This window comes from Vanessa atalanta, chromosome 2 (assembly GCF_905147765.1).
Source record: "Vanessa atalanta chromosome 2, ilVanAtal1.2, whole genome shotgun sequence".
Classification (NCBI taxonomy): domain Eukaryota; kingdom Metazoa; phylum Arthropoda; class Insecta; order Lepidoptera; family Nymphalidae; genus Vanessa; species Vanessa atalanta.
In genome coordinates this window covers 14,065,208-14,085,280 of record NC_061872.1, presented here as the reverse complement: position 1 = coordinate 14,085,280, position 20,073 = coordinate 14,065,208, and the positions used below count along the sequence as shown (strand labels likewise).

The 20,073-nt window shown below is 32.2% G+C and overlaps 2 protein-coding genes across 3 annotated transcripts in view; one reads left to right on the top strand and one right to left on the bottom strand.

The window, feature by feature from the left end:
• The window catches only part of LOC125075848 (U7 snRNA-associated Sm-like protein LSm11), a 28,007-nt gene extending 23,300 nt beyond the window's left edge, over positions 1 to 4,707 (top strand). Inside the window, exons 3-4 of the mRNA XM_047687663.1 lie at positions 3,464 to 3,611; positions 3,763 to 4,707. Coding sequence (XP_047543619.1) covers positions 3,464 to 3,611; positions 3,763 to 3,920 — 306 coding nt within the window. The 3' untranslated portion in view covers positions 3,921 to 4,707. The remainder of the gene's footprint in view (positions 1 to 3,463; positions 3,612 to 3,762) is intronic.
• The window catches only part of LOC125075835 (ecdysone-induced protein 74EF), a 150,649-nt gene that overhangs the window by 118,604 nt on the left and 11,972 nt on the right, over positions 1 to 20,073 (bottom strand). For both annotated transcript variants that reach the window (XM_047687632.1, XM_047687642.1), the window contains exon 2: positions 2,558 to 2,640. The gene's annotated coding sequence lies outside the window, so the exon portion shown is untranslated. The remainder of the gene's footprint in view (positions 1 to 2,557; positions 2,641 to 20,073) is intronic.

The following is a 20,073-nucleotide window of genomic DNA, read 5'->3' as shown; positions in this document are numbered from 1 at the left end:
AATCAGCTCAGAACGCTAGTTCTACCGTTCGATGCGACGTGTCGTATTATGACGAGTGGAGTGCCCTCGCCTCCGACCTTGTTCAGAACAACTTTCAACCCGGAAAACGTTGATCCATTTTTATCACGACACCACACGGTGCGATTTTATACGGGTGCCCTTTTTTGGTCCTTGTTTTGATGTTTTTTTTTTTCATTTAATTAACGATTTGGGAAGGTCACCTGGTATCACCTTGAATGCTACACTCGTTATCTAATTATCGATGTTTATTGTAACACGGTCGGTACTGTAATTAAAACAGTAGTTTGTATTATGACGGCATTGTTATAGTTAGCTGAGTGTGAGGAATTACGAATGTCTTCTTTATCGGTATTCCTTTTAAGTTTTCTTGGCGAGGAGATTGATATGAAATGTTAACGCTTTATTCTGACAAATTAAAAAAAAAGTAGTACTAAGCGCTGCTACAAATCCATGTACAAGCTTTTAAGCTGTGCATTCCGCCCCCCCCCCATTAATGATAACTGAGGGTAGGCGCAGTTTTCTCTTTTATTCAGCTCTATTCTAATTATCCTAAGTTACCCTTCTTGCACATTACATCCCTCACATATCTATCCATTTCTTTTGTGGTCTTCCCGTTACCTTATAGTGGTTATACATATTAAATAGCCCTAAAGGACCTTCGTCGCTAGTTTACTGATCTTCCTCAACTATAACGGTGTTTGTATTTGCTTAAATTATCTCGCCCAGTGGAAAAATATCAGAGCTATATATATATATGAGTTGTTTTTGGTCGAACCTTGGGTGAGTACTTACGAATTGAGTCGGCGCTCGAGGTCACATCGTGATAAACATGCGGGTGTGTGTGTGTGTGTTTATGTATGTGTTGGATTGATTGAATTATAGGTCAGTTTGTATAAGCGGGTAATGTCCTTGGTCGACTAGCGCTGGTTTTTTTTTTCTTTAAATTTAGCTCTGTCTCGAAAATTTTAGCGATACGGGATTGTTTGTACTCTTGTATGTCTCGGCTGAATAAATTGTGCCGTTGATCTTGCGGATTAAATATATAACTAATGAATGATATACATTTAAGAATAAATCGATTTTAATCGAAAATATTTTCATTTTTCGAAAAAAAATCTAATCTAGAACAACCGTTACGAAACGGTGTAACTCGAAATTATTTGTTTATAGAATGTATTCCTCGTATCATCATTTAAATTAGGAATGTTTCTTTAACGGTGGAAGTTACCCAGGTGTTTGTTTGTAATCAAGCGGCTTTGGGCACTTAATGGCGCTTAATGAAATCCGCTTCGAAGGCTATATGTAAAACGTTACTTAAAACAAAATAAAGATAAAACAAACAGTTTAATTTCGTTCCGTATTGTGGTTATAAACTAGTTTGGAATTAGTCCGTCGGTCTGTTCGGTTCGGTTCGTTACAATAATATTTTAACATTATTGTATTTGCACAAGTTTAATTACTACTACGACTATGTGCTTTATTTCAATGTACATATATTGTCACAATGTCTCGTACCGTATTCTATGATGTATGACGTCTTCTTAACCGATTTCGCAGATAGCGCCCCTTTGCAAGAGACTAACTGCGTAGGAGCAGGGCCGGATTAACCATGTCGGGGCTCTAGGGCAACGCTCGTCTAGAGGCTTACCAACATATGAGTTTCTCTAACGTCCTAAAATATATCACGGCGCATTAATATACATAATAACGAATAACAATTAAATTGATCTGCCTAACTCTACCTCTAGTCGATGCGGGGCTCCTTGGCTCCTATCTACGCAATAGATAAAGTCCAGTTCTGCGCAAAATATATTATATTAAAGACGTGTACAATCTCTATTTCTTCACTCACATAATCCGATGTAACGGCTCGGTTATTTATCGGCAGAGCAATAAATATTCGTTAATCAACAATAACTACATTATTCAAAATCAAACACAAATGATGTAATAAACAATGTTATCTCCCATAGCCTTGAGGCATTTGAATGAACGATTTGTCGTACGTTTCATGATAATTCGTTAATTTTTTAATGTGTATATTAATATCCATGGCATTGTAACAATAAGTAGTGCTTAAATTATGTAATAATTAACATGACTTAATTAGCAACACGTATATTAAATTTCATTAAAAATTACAGTCGTATAGTTTTTTATTTTAAGTCGAAAATGAGTCATTTGATGGTAAGTCACACATAGATACTGTTGGAGTATAAACCACGTGGTCTAAGATATGCCGTATGCCTGGAATTATATATAATAATTACTGGCTCATGAATTCTGGAATACAAAAATACAAAGTCTTGCTGTTTGGCGTTCTTGCTTTAAATTTATATATTTTCATGTTTTCAATAAAACAGATAATTTTGTGATATATGGGATAGTCTTATGTGAATGAAAAATGCTTTGGAAAACTCGTCAAAATATACAAGTTTATTTGTTTAACTAATATAATAATATCGATAATATTAGTTTCATATCACGCATCAATATTTAAATAAATTATTTAAAATTAGATTAAGTCTATACTTACTTATAAATCTAATATACTTGTAAAAGATGGAAGGCAGTTTTTCATTTGAACACATTTGGCAGGTTCCACTGTCCGCGCGAATCCTGTAACAAAAAATATAATTTATTCTTCGTTAAGAATGTATTATGGTAAGGGGTACGAGGTAGAGTGGCACCTCGGTGCAGAGGGTAATGTCGGGATATTAAATATACCGTACAGTAATGTGCAGCCAACCGAACGACCGCGTTATTCCTGCGTCTACAATTGTAATAGCTATATTATTCTTTGTGAAAATATATGGAACTTCATCATAGTATCCCATTGCTGGGCCAAAAATCCACAATTATAAACACGAATTGAGCACATGAAAGTGGCGCTTGTCCGGGTTTATGTTGAGTTTAAACCAGTGTCATCGAGATTTGTCACGTCATGGAGAGCACTTGAAGATGCAACGATACGGAACAATAATAAATTAATTAATCAAGATTATGTTTATATTTTACATGTAAGCGTCTGTGACTTCGGCTATAAATATTGTTAATTCATATTCGCCCCGACTAGCTATAGTGTTTTTTTTTCGAATGTCAAATCAACGAGAAAGAGACATAATACATAAGTGTTTAACTGAGCACCCGCGATAAAACGTTTTTAAGTAAAGTTGAAAAGTAATGTCTAAATTACGTTTCTAAGTATTTGGATACCCGTTTGGATTAACTGATGACTATCTGGTGTTTGTTTTTTGTTTTGAGGGATCGAACACGGTACTTTAACATCGCTAGGCGGCCCACGCACCTTTGAGATTATAAGACAAAAAATTGTTCAAAATTCGACAGCATGCGTTTCTCATCTAGTTTGTTATTTATACCAGTATCTGACGTCACAAAAATGGTGGGTGATGGTCACTGTATTGTATCACTAATATTGCAGGTAATCACTCGTAATGCGAATGGTATACGCGGTGTGCTACACGCGACCCTCGTAGCATTTGACAAGCAGTGGAACTTGGCGATGAAGGATGTGCTGGAGGTGTGGAAGAGGAAGGCTCCCTCCAAGAGGAAAATACCAGCGTCTTTGGGTAAGAAGCGATACGTAATGAATTTATAAAAACTTAATGTTTTTAATAAAAAAATAATTTCATTTTATTTTAATTATAATCAGGACAGTGAAATAACTATTAGCTAATCACACATTAATTATAATTTCCCCGTTTCATCATAATTCATCAGGCACACCGGTACCGAAAGGCTCAGCTGCTGCGATATCACCAGTTCCAGTGATCACTGAGACACCTCTCGGTGGTGGCGTGTGGGAGTGTACGAGACATCTGCCCCAGATAATGGTCAGGGGTGAACACGTTGTTCTTGTTAATATCATTGAACGATAACTTGAAATAAATTGAGTTCATTGAGAGCCTAGAAATGGTTCACTGCTGGGTCGAGAGGCTGATCTAGGACGGGTTCTTGGTTGCAGAAATATATATTTATTGAAATCGGTGACTAAAGTCGTGACTGAAAATGTATATGGAAAATCCACTAATTGTAATTATGAGACAGTATTTTATGTAGTACATTATATGTTCTAATAATTATTACTACTAGTCGTGAATGTTTAAGTCTTTGCGTCTATTGTCGGTAGCTTATGCTCCGAGTCCTTTTTTATCTGTGCCATTTTAGGTCTGCTGTTTAAAATATATGTACTTGTATGGCGATTTTGATTGATTATTATCGTTAATAAAGATTATACTTAACTATTGATTAAAGGTAATATTATTAAATTCGTTTTTAATAGATTTTTACCAAGATTAATATTCATAACAATGAATTACGAAGTAAATCATTATTTTTATATATGTGTATTGGAAACTAGTTGCGTACAAAAAAATATATGTACATTCAAAAACAAACGTAAACGAAGTCACTACTAACATATTTTTTGAAATCTTCAAGGCACAAGTATACAAACAGTTATACTCTATTTTATCTGTATTTTTTGCATGTAATAAATTAGCGCCTGTAAACATGTTATGATTGAAATAAACATGAGAAATAATTAATTTATTTTTAATTTGATGTGAATGTATAATATTAAAAATATTAATTATTTCCGTATTACGAGTAAGTACAAGTTTTATTGTGAATTTATACCATATTTTGAAGTTGAATATTTATGAGAACCCTTAATAGTGTAAATTGATATGAACATAACTGAATATAAAAATGTTTTATATTTGAAATCTTTGTAAATATTCTTTATTGGTTCCATATTGTCGTTAAAGGAAAATATTCTTTTACGTAGAAAATAATTTAACATATTATTCAAAAATACATGAATTACTTAAAAAAAAAAAAAAACAAACTTGAAAATTGTGATAAAACAAATTAACAAATATCTTAATTTTTGGAATAAACTTTATAATTTTAACGATAATCGGATTATTCGTCTGTATAATGTAATCGTCCACTTATTATTACATTTAGACATTTACATTTAAAACTTTGTCTATGTATATCGTGTATATGAAGTAAAATTTTGTATTTATTTGTTTATGTATTTATTTTATAAAATAATAGTGTTTTGTCAAGAGCAACTAAGTTGTGCGAAATTTGAGCCATTGAGCCACGCATACTGAAAAGTGAAGATAAAGGTGTCTTTATTTAGATCTGCTATTTGACAGATGTAACTCATCATAAATATTGTTTAGTGATAATTAATTTAATAAACAAATATTTAGTAAATGTTATTGTTTTTATAAATAATGTAATCGTATTTTTTGTTTTATTTAATTTAATTTTTTTATTGATCTTTAAATTGTTAGAAATACGAATTTTCATTGACATAGTATGGCAACACTGGACCTCATTGAGTTTATGCACTCAACGAGGTCCAGTGTACTTACAAAATATATGCAGGTTCTTAAAAAGTTTTTTTCGGCTTCAGATAACTCACATAAATAACCATAATATATTTTCAGCCACCTGTAATATATATTTAGATTTACAGCATTCTTAAAAACGTACGAAATATTTCATAAATAGCGATGCTCAGAGACATATTGGTTTTTACCCCCAAAACGTAGGTGATTGGACCGCCGCCAGGGGGCGTCGTACTCGACGGCCGTCGTCTGCAAATCGTAGATATATAAATAGCATCATCTAATGCATCAAAAATCTATCCAAACGATGTAAATATTGTGAAACGATAAAAGTATCAAGCGTTCAAATTGAAGTATATATCGACAAGTTCCTCGTATAAATATTTAAAGGTTGGCGTGCATCTGCTTTATTTAAAGCATAGTTTACGCTCCTGCTTACATTGCTGTACTTTATATTCGTCGAAATATACACATAGGTGTTCAAAAAAAATTAAATTCGGTATCGCGATGTCGTGAAAACATGCGATAACGCGCAGTTGGATGGCAGCGGCTAAGGTCGACGCACGGTCGCCGGCGGTCATCAGCGGGAGCTGGGAGCGACGGCCGCGAGCGGGAACGCGCATGAAAATGGGAAAACAATTGTTTTGAACAATGCGTAGGCACACTTCCTTGTTGGATGAAGCGGAGGGACTCAATATACCCCTTTACGACGTCTCGGAAAAGAATTGTTGTTCTTATCGCGATACGAGTTCAATATTATTAAATAAATACTTCACGTCGTGACTCTTATGTCTGAATTCATCTATTACATTATTTTATAGCTTGAGTATTACTAATTATAAGCTGTTTACTTATTCAATAAATCCAGATTGGCGATCTCGATCCCATAAACACTTGAATACTTAAAAGTACGCAATTCCAGCAGAATTAGAACTTTTAATCGCTTAAATAAAAAGCTGTTACAATTTACGAGTAAAAAATTAAGCAGCTGCTTGTCCGCTTCAAATATACGAAACGAATTGAAGCATCAAAAGGAATTCATCGCTGAACAAAGGTTTCAATCATCTGTCTGGAACGAGGAAACGAAAATATGCAAACTTTCACCCGCAGTTCCGTAGAGATGTTAGTCAGAGGGTGGGTATAAATAGCGGTGTTACGCAACGCGGCCGATGCACTGCGGGCCCGGCGCCACTGGACCGCTAACCCCGGATTAGTTAAACATTACCGTGAGCGAAATGTGTGCGATCTCTAGCGGTTATTCTTGCTCTGTTTCGGGTACTTAACCTAGCTTCAAAGATGAATTAGTATAATAATCTTAACATTAAAATATGCTTAATCAAACACTTCGATCGAAAGGGAATTTTGGTCAGTACATTTTGAATTTGATTGAACAAATTTATATGTTTTATGTCCCCAATATATGCTACAATAAACGTTAATAATATAGTAATAATAATAGTAGTTTGACATAAAATTTATAACATAAAAACAATGCCCGCATTAAAAATGCTTTATTATCATAGTGGTGTGTTAAAAACACATATAATAATAATATAAACGCGTTGCTCGTATAAGGCTAACAAGTCGACAAGGAGACACTTCCGTAATGTACATAATAAATGTACAATAATGTTATTTAAATTATGTATATACTCGCCGACCAATGTCACCCACTATTCTTTTACGGCAATGAAACCTTGATCGGTTGAACTCCACATATAAGTTACATACAGCCTTTGGTGAAGGAGAAATTTTTCCAACAAATAAGTAGGTATACCTTCCAGTAAATCAGCAATTGTCATACGTATGCAAGCCGGCCCATCCTCTGCGCATATGCGATTGATATTCACCGACAAGTATAATCAAGAACATTTCTAATCTAAGCGTTGCTTAAGTTGTATTCGACTTCTGTGGAATAATAAAAACTTATGCAATACAGTATATATGTACCTCAGACCACAAAACGACATAAACATCTTACTATGCAAGAATATTGTCGCTTATTTAGGTATAATCTCGCATCAATGTGCGTGTCCGTCTAGTTAAACCATAGTTCACCCGCACGGTAACACCAGCTTCCACGCTTTACTCTTTTTGTATTCGTTCTTGCATCTAAGTTGGGATCGCTTGACCTATTTACTGCAAATAGCCGCGGCCGGGACTCGAACGCGCTACTGGCGGACACGTGCCCGTATAAGCTGGCTCATTCCTTTGATATTACTATTAACTATGCTGAAATAAAACTAAAACTTTTGCTAGACGTTTTTATACCATTTATTCTAATTAAAATAAGCGTTAATTTTTGTTTATATACGATTTTGTAGAAGTAGTTCTTCTATGAATCGTATACTAGTAATGTGACTATATAGCTTTTACGAATAATTTACTCAAGTAATACCGTCCTAATGACACGAATAATATATATCACCCGGACTAGAACCTAGGGCCCACCTGCGACCGTTTTCGCGAAGGCCGCGGCTGAGTCATTAATTATGAAACTCTGTGCTGCGCGTAGGCGAAGAATCCGTTTGAAGCGGCGCCTGATATGGAATCCTTATAGTCAGAATAACTTAATTTTCACGGCCTCTCTTAATTTGTCTTAATAACATTATCAAATCAAATATTCTTAGTATTAAGTATAATTAGACACAAATCGTCTTTACTTAATTGTGTTGTTGAGTAGATATTCTGAATAGAGATTGAATTATAATTGTAATGAATTAAACATAAGTCCATTTACTGCACAAAACAAAAGTAAGAGAGGCATTACGAGAAGTGATAGTTATGCAAGCTGCAATTACGAGCATTGCCCGCCAGAATTATATCAGTTGTAATTGCGCTACTGTTGACAATTACCTACCGCCATTTTCTTGTACGCGTTTGGCTTTTAAGCCGTATCTACACTGCTACCTTTATGAACAAATATGAGCCTATTATTGTATTTTGTAATTTTAATATCAAAATATGTAAATTTATGGATATGGATTTTTTTAGCTAACACATAACATTTTTTAATTTAAATAACTTTAGGTAGCAAGTGACAATTTTAGATACATATATATTTGTTTAAATTATCTTAACTATGACAGCCATTATAATAATAATAAGTTGACGATTTGCGTTTGTGATATTACATTAAAGATGTAGTTTAATTTATTCACTGCATTTTTTATTGCGTGCGAAAAAAACTGATAACTATTAAAACAAAAAGTTGTTGAGGACTATCCTTTGCACATTCATTATCAACATCGAACAAAAAAACAATACGAAAATGTCAAAGTGACTTCTGACAGTGACAGATTATTCCCGCCCACTTGGCCTTTAATGAGTACAAATAGAACACCTTGTGACATTATATTTGACATTTCAAGACGAATATGATTTAAGATGGAAAGTGTAACTTTGAACTTGATTTTATAATAAATTTGAAAATACCGATCGCTTAATAAAATATCAATTTGAACCACAATTTTTGAATATATAACTATATATTGTGAAAAGGATAGTAAAGTATAATATTTAAATTTAATTAAATACACAAAATAAATAACTAAAAGGCAAAATAAAGAAAAGTTTCAATTTTAAATTAATTATATAAAATAGTCTCTTAGTCTAATCTAGGAGTGCAATCTATGTGCATTGCGCTCAAGTTTCGGTGCGCGTGCGCATCGTGACGATGAACCCGGCTTTCACTCCCGCTTCCTACCTCTGATTGATATACCACACGACATCGTGATTATTTGTTTTTATATTTTTAACAAAAAAACATTTGTGTCCACTTTTTAAACTTGTAATCACGCAATTTTGAACATAATTACTTTACAATAGAGAGTGTTCCAGAACAACGAATTACATATTTAACGTAATCGTTGTTTATAATTAATAATGTATATAACTATGTTTCCAACTGGTTATTTATTGTATCAAGTAACATTAACATACTTAGTTTATTTATTAGTTTAGCTGCGCTGAGATCAATGGCAATAATTTACAGGAAGACAAGTTCACAAAATGATCTGATACCTATTATAGATAAAATAATGTAAGAAAAGTAGAGCTTTACTTAAATTATTTTGCGACAAACTGAAAGTATAATATTATCGTTTGATTTTACAACCATCACGAAAAGATATAAATGACAGAATACATTTCCCAAAAAAAATGTTTACAGAAATTTACAGAGCTTGAAATTGGAATGTCAGCGAATGTCAATAGTAGTGTATGTAGAGCCATAAATTTACTTAATGACTTGAATACTTGTAAACTATCATACCTATTTGATAATTACGTACAAACATTTTTAATTGATATCGATCTAGAACACCTATAGCCACCTCTACCTTATTTATTTACAGATCTACGGATATAAATTAAATATTATTTTATTAGTTTTTATTTTATATAAAATATCTAGGAGTACCTGGCACTGTACATTGGCTCACTGACCCTTCAACAGAAAACAACAATACTAAATATTTTATACTATATACTATATATATGAGTCGAGATGGCCCAGTGGTTAGAACGCGTGCATCTTAACTGATGATGGGTTCAAACCCAGGCAGGCACCACTGAAATTTTATGTGCTTAATTTGTGTTTATAATTCATCTCGTGCTCGGCGGTGAAGGAAAACATTGTGAGGAAACCTGCATGTGTCTAATTTCAACGAAATTCTGCCACATGTGTATTCCGCCAACCCGCATTGGAGCAGCGTGGTGGAATATGCTCCAAACCTTCTCCTTAGAGGAGGCCTTTATCCCAGCAGTGGGACATTTACGGGCTGCTGATGTTATATATATATTGTTTGGCAGTAGGATATGTGATGGGTGGGTCCCTATCAGGACGGTGCACAGAGCCCAACAAACCACCACTAACATTATTTCAGTATATTATATTTTGATATACATTTTATTATTTTATTTTGACAAGCAAAACTGCCATCTAACGGAAAGTCAACTTTAACCATCATTACTGACACTACAATAATTAAATACCGCTCCTTATAGTTTGCACAGCACCGCAAACCATAAGACCAAATAAATTATGTCGTTGGAACCTGTGGCTTACTCACAAACTGGTTCACACCAATATTCAGTCCAAGAAAGAATTTTAGCAGTTATAATTACTTTATATTTTATTGTACGATTAAAGAAAAAATAAATTACTTAAACGTGGATACAGCCTAAATAAAATAAGCAAACAATTTAGTCCACCTTATCGCTATAGAGCGATCTCTTTCAGGGTACCGACGTTGTAGGTATAGGATACGTTTATATTGCTCATAGGATATGACATCAAATAATATTCGATTTAGTCGCTTTCAAAATCTGTTGAAATACATAATCGTGTATATTATCTGTGACACTAACAATAATTAATATTATAACACGAATGATGCAATTCTTGTTAGATAATAGCAAGAGTGCAGTTAACACGTTTTCCAATTATTTTCTCATTTCAAATGACTGTCTTATGTAATTTTTCCACCGATTTCACAAATGTTATTTAATGTTCTACTCGCGTTATGATGTATTCGAAATTTTCTTAATAGTTGTATCTTTAATTTATATTAAATTTATGTTTGAGTTACTTATATAATTGTTTTACGTATTCATCAGCTTTCAACATATTTTATAATTCGACCAATAACTTAATTTTTTGTTGGAATCCTTTTAGGATTTGTTTCTATTCTTATTTACGTCTGTACAAATATATAATACGTACAATTGTATATATATTTAATATAAAAAAAATATCGTGTAAAATAGTAAAAGGGAATTAATATTGATTCTTCGTTGAAGTTATTTGCACGTGCTCCTAAATCACAAGATCGAATTGAATAGCGAGACGGCGTTTCTAGATTCAGCTTAAGTACTTAACTTCCTAACAGCGTCAATACATCGTCTTTAGAACAGACGATTTATATATGAGGTGCGTTATTCTGCGTCTGCCATACAAAAGTCCATACAACCCGAACGCAAACGCGTACGAAGCAACGAACGAGCGTTAGAGACTTGCATGCGCCAGCGCAGGGAAAGTACTTTCGCGCGCTCGCTGCCCCGGTCGTCGACCTTGAAGCGAGATGGCGTCGTACAAACGAGCGGGATGGCTACAGTTTTCTCAGGGAAGACGTGAAAAGCCCGGCGGGTGCAGGGCGCGAAAGTAAGCCCATCAGGAAATCGCCGCAGTAAAAGAAGCTAAATATTTTTTACGCGTTCGCCTTTACTGCTCGTAAAAGTTATTGTTAGCCATTCTGTGACCCGTTTCATGATTTTCTCGACGTTTTCCCGAAAACTGCATCCTGTTTTATATTCCCGGAACGACTGATGCTGGATGTATACTAGCTATTAATTCTGAAACTACTTTCTTACGATGTGAGGTATTGTGACGTTCTCTAATTAAATTCAACTCTAATTTATATCTGGTATTGATGTTGATATAAATTCGATATCAAATCTTGTAACTGTGAGGGTACTGTTAAATTTATATTTGTAGGATGATCATTTCTATCCAAAGGAAATGTAAATATTTTTGCATTAGAAAACAAAGTAGCATCATGCATTAATAGATAAATTATTAATAAATTTTAAATTACAACAAATAAAAAAAACATCATTTGCATTTAGCTAAAAATATATAATTCATGTTTACATTTAAATAAGATGACGAAATTAACACTTTCATTAAAACTAAATATAATTCAACTTAAATTACATACACGAAAACATATACATTATTTATTTAATTTATTTATATATACATTAATTATTTAATACTTAATAGGAATATCTTAAACGAGACAAGTATAGCGTAACTCTTACGCCTCGAGTCGTCAACTCGTCGAGAGGGAAAGTCGAACAATTAAAAGCACATTGGAACTAGTTCTGTGCCTTTTTGTATATCTCTCTTTTATTGTCTTTGTAATCGTTATTGAGACACTTAAATTTATATTATGACATTGCTCAATTTTTTTTTAAGTAAAGTTAAAGTATGTACATAAGAAGGGGCGGAGCTTATTCGTCCACGCTACTCCAATGCAGTTTTGCTGGCGATGTTTTCATAAACACAAATTGTTAAGACTGTTAACTAAGTGTTAAAGAAATAAGCAGTAGGTACTTATTTGAAAAATATAAGTCACATAATTTATTTTATACATACAGTTTTTTTTTATAACACTGTTTATATATATTTGGTAGCGTGGTGGTTATGTATTTCGATTTCCGGTTTATTGGTTATGCTCGTGAAAGATTTACTGATTCTTGTTAGTCTCAATAAAATTCGAAAACCGTTCCAAAAATTGTTCTTGTTTAAGTCTACTTTATCTTTGATATATTTTATTAATATAATTACATAATATTATTATTTTCTTGTACTATAACACTTTATGTATATTATATTTATGTTAATTTCAAAAAGTTAATTTCTTCGAATGGTAAGAAAAATCTATTAGTTCCGTTACATAAATTGTTGGTTTAGAAAATATGTAAATAACGCATATAATTTATAGCGCCCTTTGAAGTGTGTGAATAATAGCGTATTTAAATTAACTAATTTTTTTTTTTAATTATGGAGTACTTGTAGTTATCAAAAGTTGATACATAAACAAATATAATTAATAAAGTAAGAAAAACAATGAGGATTATGTAAATGTAGATTTGTCGATGAAAGAATAGATTATGTTTTATAATATAAGAACTTTCGTCAGCCATGAATAATGACGTCATATTACGTCATTAGATCATAGTATAGTCATAAAGAATCTTAGGAATAAACTTATCATAAAATCGTTTATTACAAATTATTTTAATTATTTATACTCTACATAGAAAAACATGTATATCCATTAATCCCTCTGAATAAGCCTTAAAAAAAAAACATAAGTGAAAAAATGATTTCTGTAACGTATATTAAACCATAAACGGAAAACGAAAACGGGAAGGTATTTATCACATAAACAATACATCGGCAATTGTTTCATCCCAATTTATTTTTGTGCTGGCTGTCTATATCATGGAATGTAGTATCCGTAGTATGTTTACATCACTATTGAAGTCACAGAAGTATCTCATTCTACGGTCAAAAAATTTTATTAAAATTCTTATAAGAATTTCTCGCGATCGTTCGTGGTCAGTATAAGTATTTTTCAGTTTAATATAATAAGCAAAAACATTGAAATTAAAGTTAGATAAAGGTATGAGATAAAGGAATAAAAGCCACAACTAATGCTTCGGAAGCGATGCTTTAAGATACGTACGTAAAACCTCGAATTGATGCCGATTTCATAAAAAAATGGCTACGAATAGTAAGAGAGATTACATATAGGCTGATCGCTCTTTAAAGTATAACTACTGCACCACCCTTTATACAAGTAGTCATAGCCCTTAATGTCCATCTGCTTTTTCAACGCTCAAATTTTCCCAATTTCAAGTGTCCTATAGCTACACAGCTTTTAGAAACCTTTTAAATTGCTTTCAATTATAAATAATACACAAACATATATTAACGGAGGAAACATTTAAATCAAAGGCCTCATATTATTATAGCCTTAGTTGTGTAAAAGCGATTCTAACATGCACCATCCGGGGGCTGACACGCGTAGGCACGCGTACAGGACCGCCTGCTATCGATCGCGTAGTAGCCACGCACGACGCTCGTACTACGAACAATTTCGGCAGTATGTCATTTGTAAAATTTATTCAATGTTTTGTAGCTATGTGCATCTTGTTATTGATTATTCAAAAATTACTATCCTTTAATCTAATTAGGTGTATTCGACGTACATAAATCGTCGCAGTCGAAAGTAATGTTTATAGTTTTATTATAATATAAATCGTACAATTAATTTTTGATTAGAAATAAACAATTACCAGGATAAGTTTAAATTTAAAGATTCTTATCAAATGACGACTCTACAGCATTCATGAATGATCGATGTGCAAAGAAAAGGGACATTTGAAACATACATTAGCGTCTTTTTCTCTTTTATACGCTCAAGACAAATGTAAGTAATAGCGCAGATCGCCTGTATAATATTTTTACTTTTATTAACGTCACTAATTCTGTTAATACTAATCTTGTTTTCACGATATAATATACGTACACAAGTATCTAGATAATTTATGTTAATACACATAAAGACTAACTTTAATATCAAATATCTACATTGTGTACCACGCTTTACTCCCCATTGATACACGTGGCTCCCGGGGGCGGCCCCACACTCCTCGAGTCGCTATGAATGGCCCAGCACGAGTAAAGAGGTTCTATAGACTAAATGTATCGTAATTTTAGTATTTTTGTATTGACATCGTGCATATTGATAAAGAAACAATGGATTTCGTTATGAGAGTACGTGACACGAAATTGACGGAATAACGTGAAAATAAATTTTGTCACGTACCAATGATACATATTCATTAATATTTTCCAATAAAAAAAAATATTCACACAAGTAATATTTCTTGTGTTTTTTATTGGTATTTTGAAGAACCGAGATGGGCCAGTGGTTAGAACGCGTGCATTTTAAGCGATGATTGCGGGCTCAAACCCAGGCAAGCACCATTGAATTTTCATGTGCTTAATTTGTGTTTATAATTCATCTCGTGCTCAAGGAAAACATCGTGAGGAAATCTGCATGTGTCTAATTTCAACGAAATTCTGCCACATGTGTATTCCACCAACCCGCATTGGAGCAGCATGGTGGAATATGCTTCAAACCTTCTCCTCAAAAGGAGAGGAGGCCTTAGTCCAGCAGTGGGAAATTTACAGGCTGGTAATGTATGTAATGTAATTTTTTTATTGTGTAGTAATATATTTTTGTATTATTGTTTTTGGTACGTCTCAGACACTATCATCAGTATATAACAGTCTTTCTATAACGAAAGCTGAAGAGCGCGGAATATTACAGCGAAGCAACAAGTCCGACTACAAAATCAAGAGCGACTGCAATTGACAACTTGTTAAAACGTCAAAGTTCATGTCGGTCATTTTCACTATGAATTAATGACGCATTAAGAAATTGTTAATTACTGCACACACTACCGGGATGTAATCGCAACTTCTATCTGGTAATATTCGGATGTCAATACGAATAAAATATATATTTTTTTAAATTAATAATAATTAATAATAATTTGTTAGATATAAGTAGGTACTATTCATATGTATGGTCTTTTTGTTCATCTGCCTGTGTATAGGAAGCAAAGTAACTAAAAAAATATCCAATTATGTTTATATGTTTAGCTGAATATTAATTAAAATCAAAAAGATATAGAATTCGTGAGTCATTTGTTTCTCCAGTTAAATATTTGTAATAAATAATGTTTTCACGTTTAATATTTATTCATAGTAGGTCAGAGGGCAAGTTCGCCACGTGTAGCGTTGCCTAGCGAACTCCCTCAACTTGAACTTAGCCCCCGTCTCACCCAACCACCTGCCACCCACTATAATATGAATTTTATTATTCATCAAAATATTCACTAGCAATTCTTAGAATCTTAATTTAGTTAAGCGATGCCTGAAATTCAACGATATTTAGAGAGGTATCATTTTATAATCCTATAAGTAAGTTTCGGATATTTTTTTAATTTTTATTCGAATAGATATTTAACGAAAGTATTTCGAATAATATCAATCAATCACGAGAGCGAGTATTTTCGTCGTCAAATATTTTATAACACATCATTAAACAAATTAAATATAATATTATTCACGAAACATTTTGTAACTTTACTTAATTAAGTACACAAAAGTATATTACAATATAAAAATGGTTGATATAAAAGAACTACTAATATGTGTATCATGTCAAAATTACATTCGTGCCTTGGACAAAATAATAAGCTGAAGAAATGCAAATTTGTACAACGCAGGTCTAAATAAATACACTTAAGACGAAGAATCTTATTCGTTTTTTTGTCAATTTAAATATCGATATGTACGAAGGCACTGCATTATTTTTTCCTAATTCAAACTTTGCAAAGGTACCCCGAATCTACGGCTGTCCGTAGACGTACTACGGCGTAGAATTTCGTAGCGCGTAGTACCTATATCTAAAAACGGCACTAAGTAATAATTCATGAAATATTGACGGTTTTTTTTGTATTTATTCCATTTAGTTTTAGTGATTACTAAATACTTAAATAAACAATTAATATAATTATATTTTATACGTAGTTATTATCTTCAATAAACTCCGAAAGTATAGAAAAATAATAAGCCGAATATGAATCTTATATAATAAAAACATTACTGCACACTGAAACACATTATTAGTATGACAAGATTTCACACAAATAAATATTTTCATATCATAAGGTGTATTAAGTTTTAAAAGGACAATGTATTATTTATCCTCCTTGCATGTAAATAAGTAAAACCTCGACCGTAATAAAAAAAAACCTAACATTAAAAATATATACTACTAACGTTTTTATAAATTATTATAACGATGGCAAATATTAGATAATTTTTCGTAAATTTTGTAAGGATATAGAATATCTATTTATAGTTTCAAAGGTCGCCCTAATAAAAAAATATAATGATATATATCTCATTTATAACGAGTAAGGCAAAATACAGATAAAACATTTTATTTTTATTGTACTTAGCAGTTTTATTAATGATGTAATCAATAGAGGTCGTCCATTTGTTTGTTATAATCAAAATGTCAATAAATTGTGACCTGGGGCTGACGTCATCACTTATTCTTATCCTTTCTGCAGACCTTCCGTTGTGCCTTGGAAGCCGCACGCCGCACGCCTGTGTAATTTATTATTGATCTAATTAATTACGATATAGGTTAATGTGTTAAACTTTATCGTTGCAAGTTAGTCCGCTCCTTTTATGTGTATAATTAAAAAAATACATTACATTGATAACGTCGACTAAGCAAAATATGAACCCACGCCTTCTTGTGAAAAGCGTTCAAGGTTCTCGAATGTTAGTCTGTATTTTCTCTTCGAAATAAAGAGACATCACCAAGAATGCGTAAGCCAAGTGATCACAGCGTTATGACAAATAACCTTGACCGAGATAGCCGAAGAGGTACGGGTTCGGATCCTGTTATGTCGCAGTTGATATGATTTTTTAATTACTTACGTAGAAACGAGAAATATATTATTACGTATTTGTGTATAACTACGTATTAACTCATAAAACGTTTGAAATTTTATTTATAACAAAAATATTTTAGTTGTCTTTAACGTGAAAAACTCATGAAAATAGTATGTTTAATTCTAAATTCAAATACCAATTCCATGTTATAACTGTCAAAATGCAGAAATGGCGCGGAGAGACTCGTTTATTTTTAAATGAACGAATGACCTCAGTGCTTGAATGTAGTGCCAATGTCACAATATCTGGGTCTATGTCAGGCCGCGTGGCCTTAACGGCTAGTGAGGTTGGCTCATTGTGGCCTTATATGGCTCTTTCGGCCGCCTATGGGATTTTCGGTAATAAAACCTCCTCAAATAGTATAGACTTAAAGTGCAGAATATATTTTCCATATTAAAAAAATAAACTGTTGCTATAAATATTGTTTATTTTACAAAAATGCAACTACTCCTATATATTAGTTATATTGTTAAGAAAAAAATACATATATTAGATCGTGAGCTAGATAACACTGCAAATAGCCTTTGATAATATTTATAATGGCTGTCACAAATCTCAGCCTACGAATTATATCGATGATATACATAATTTGTTTATCGGAGATAAAAAATATATACGTTTACGGCCTTCATTTAAATAATGACCTTCGTTTCTGGCACAGACTAGACATACTAAACAATTTTGACACAATTTCACACAAACACATTAAATATTTTTTAGGTCACATTACGTATTAAACCTATTATTGGTAAAAAAAATGCAAAAAATGACCTTAAATAAGCAAGTACATATAGAGATAATGAAAAAAAATATCCATATCATTATCGAAACAGGTTCATTAACGAAATGTTGGAGTTTAAATCGATATAGATAAAATTGTAATTGGTTCTAGTTTGGCGTTGAGTAGTAGCGTAATGGCGCCCGGCATTGAGAACGTAACCTTGTTAGCTCTTTCCTGCTCTCGCTCGGACGAGCGTCTATCTTCGTCTCGCTCTGATTGAATAGGTCTGTGTCACTACCGGATTCCGAACGCGTTGAGCTGTACACCTAAAGACGATTAAGAAAACGCTCTAAACACTACAAAATATATACGAACTGAATCTATATTTGAATATACATACATTTACACGTTACGCAATACTATATTCGACATTACTAAAATTGAGTGAATATTTGATGAGTAAAACACGATAAAAATAAAATTTTCATGCCGTCTATGAGCAACAGTGACCACTTACCATACAACCGATTGCCTGTCAGTTGTCAGATAGATTAAAAAGAAAACGAATTAAAAATATTCCGTTTAAAAAACCACAAAACACTCAATATTTTATAAATTTCAGAAATAAACCTGCAAATGATTTATATAGCACATAGTCTAAGATGAACAGCGGAACTAAGTTTGATTTTTCATTACAAAAAAAAAAAAAAATAAGCCTTATTCAATGTATTAAAAAAAAACTACAAGCTAATACCTATATTGAAATTTGTAAAAAAATAATTACTTTGTGATCTTATCGACTCTACCGTCTACTCGAATACATATATAAATACCTACTCAAACATCACTGCTTGACCTTCAATTAAACTACGGCACACAAATAATAGTACACAATGAAAATACATTATACCAAAATATATTTGGAACGAAGTTGTAACGATTTATACAACATTTGTTATTAAACAGTGAATAAACTACGATAATAATAAAATTACGTACGTATTAAGATTATTTAAAATACCGTATAACGAATGGGAATTCATTCTGTATTACTGTTTCCTAGAATATAAATTTAACTTTTACTGAAGGATCATTTCCTCGAATAAAAAGGATTGCGTGGGTGGATATGAGCTGCGAGTAAGCTCCTGTTCAAATAGATATTTGCTCGCCAATCGAAATTTCAGTTTAATCTTTGAAGTATTTTATATAAACTGAAAAAAATTATAACTTTAACTTTTGAAAATATTTTATATTGTATAAACGAGGATATTATTTTATAAATCCAGAAATAGAATGTTCTGAATTCATTTATTATGTTATATATATATATATGTATATAACAAAACATTTGTTGCGAATAATGATGTGCGTCAAAATAAACAGATTGTTCCATCGATAAATATCTATACAACCTTTTTATTACGAAAACGAAGAATATTTTATTATTACTTTCATCGATATTATTTCAATTACTAAAAATTCCTTCATACGGCTGACGAATGTAAAATAACAAAACCAGGGCATTGCGAAATGTGATTTTAGCTGAATTTATGCACATATAGACAATTTCAATACAATGCACACGTACTTTTTCACAACGACCCAGTTTCATATTTGTCATATGAGTCACGCAAGTAAATCGCTTTCTTGACATTAGCGATGATTTGTAATAACTTAAAAGAAAATCAATTTTAAACTATACATCGAAAAAAAAAAATGGATGGTTTCTATAAAAAATTTTGGCTTACGATTTAAAAAAAAATAAAAGTAAGAATTTGATTCGATAAATAGATTTTTTTTATTCTTCGTAATTTTCTTTCCAAATTTAA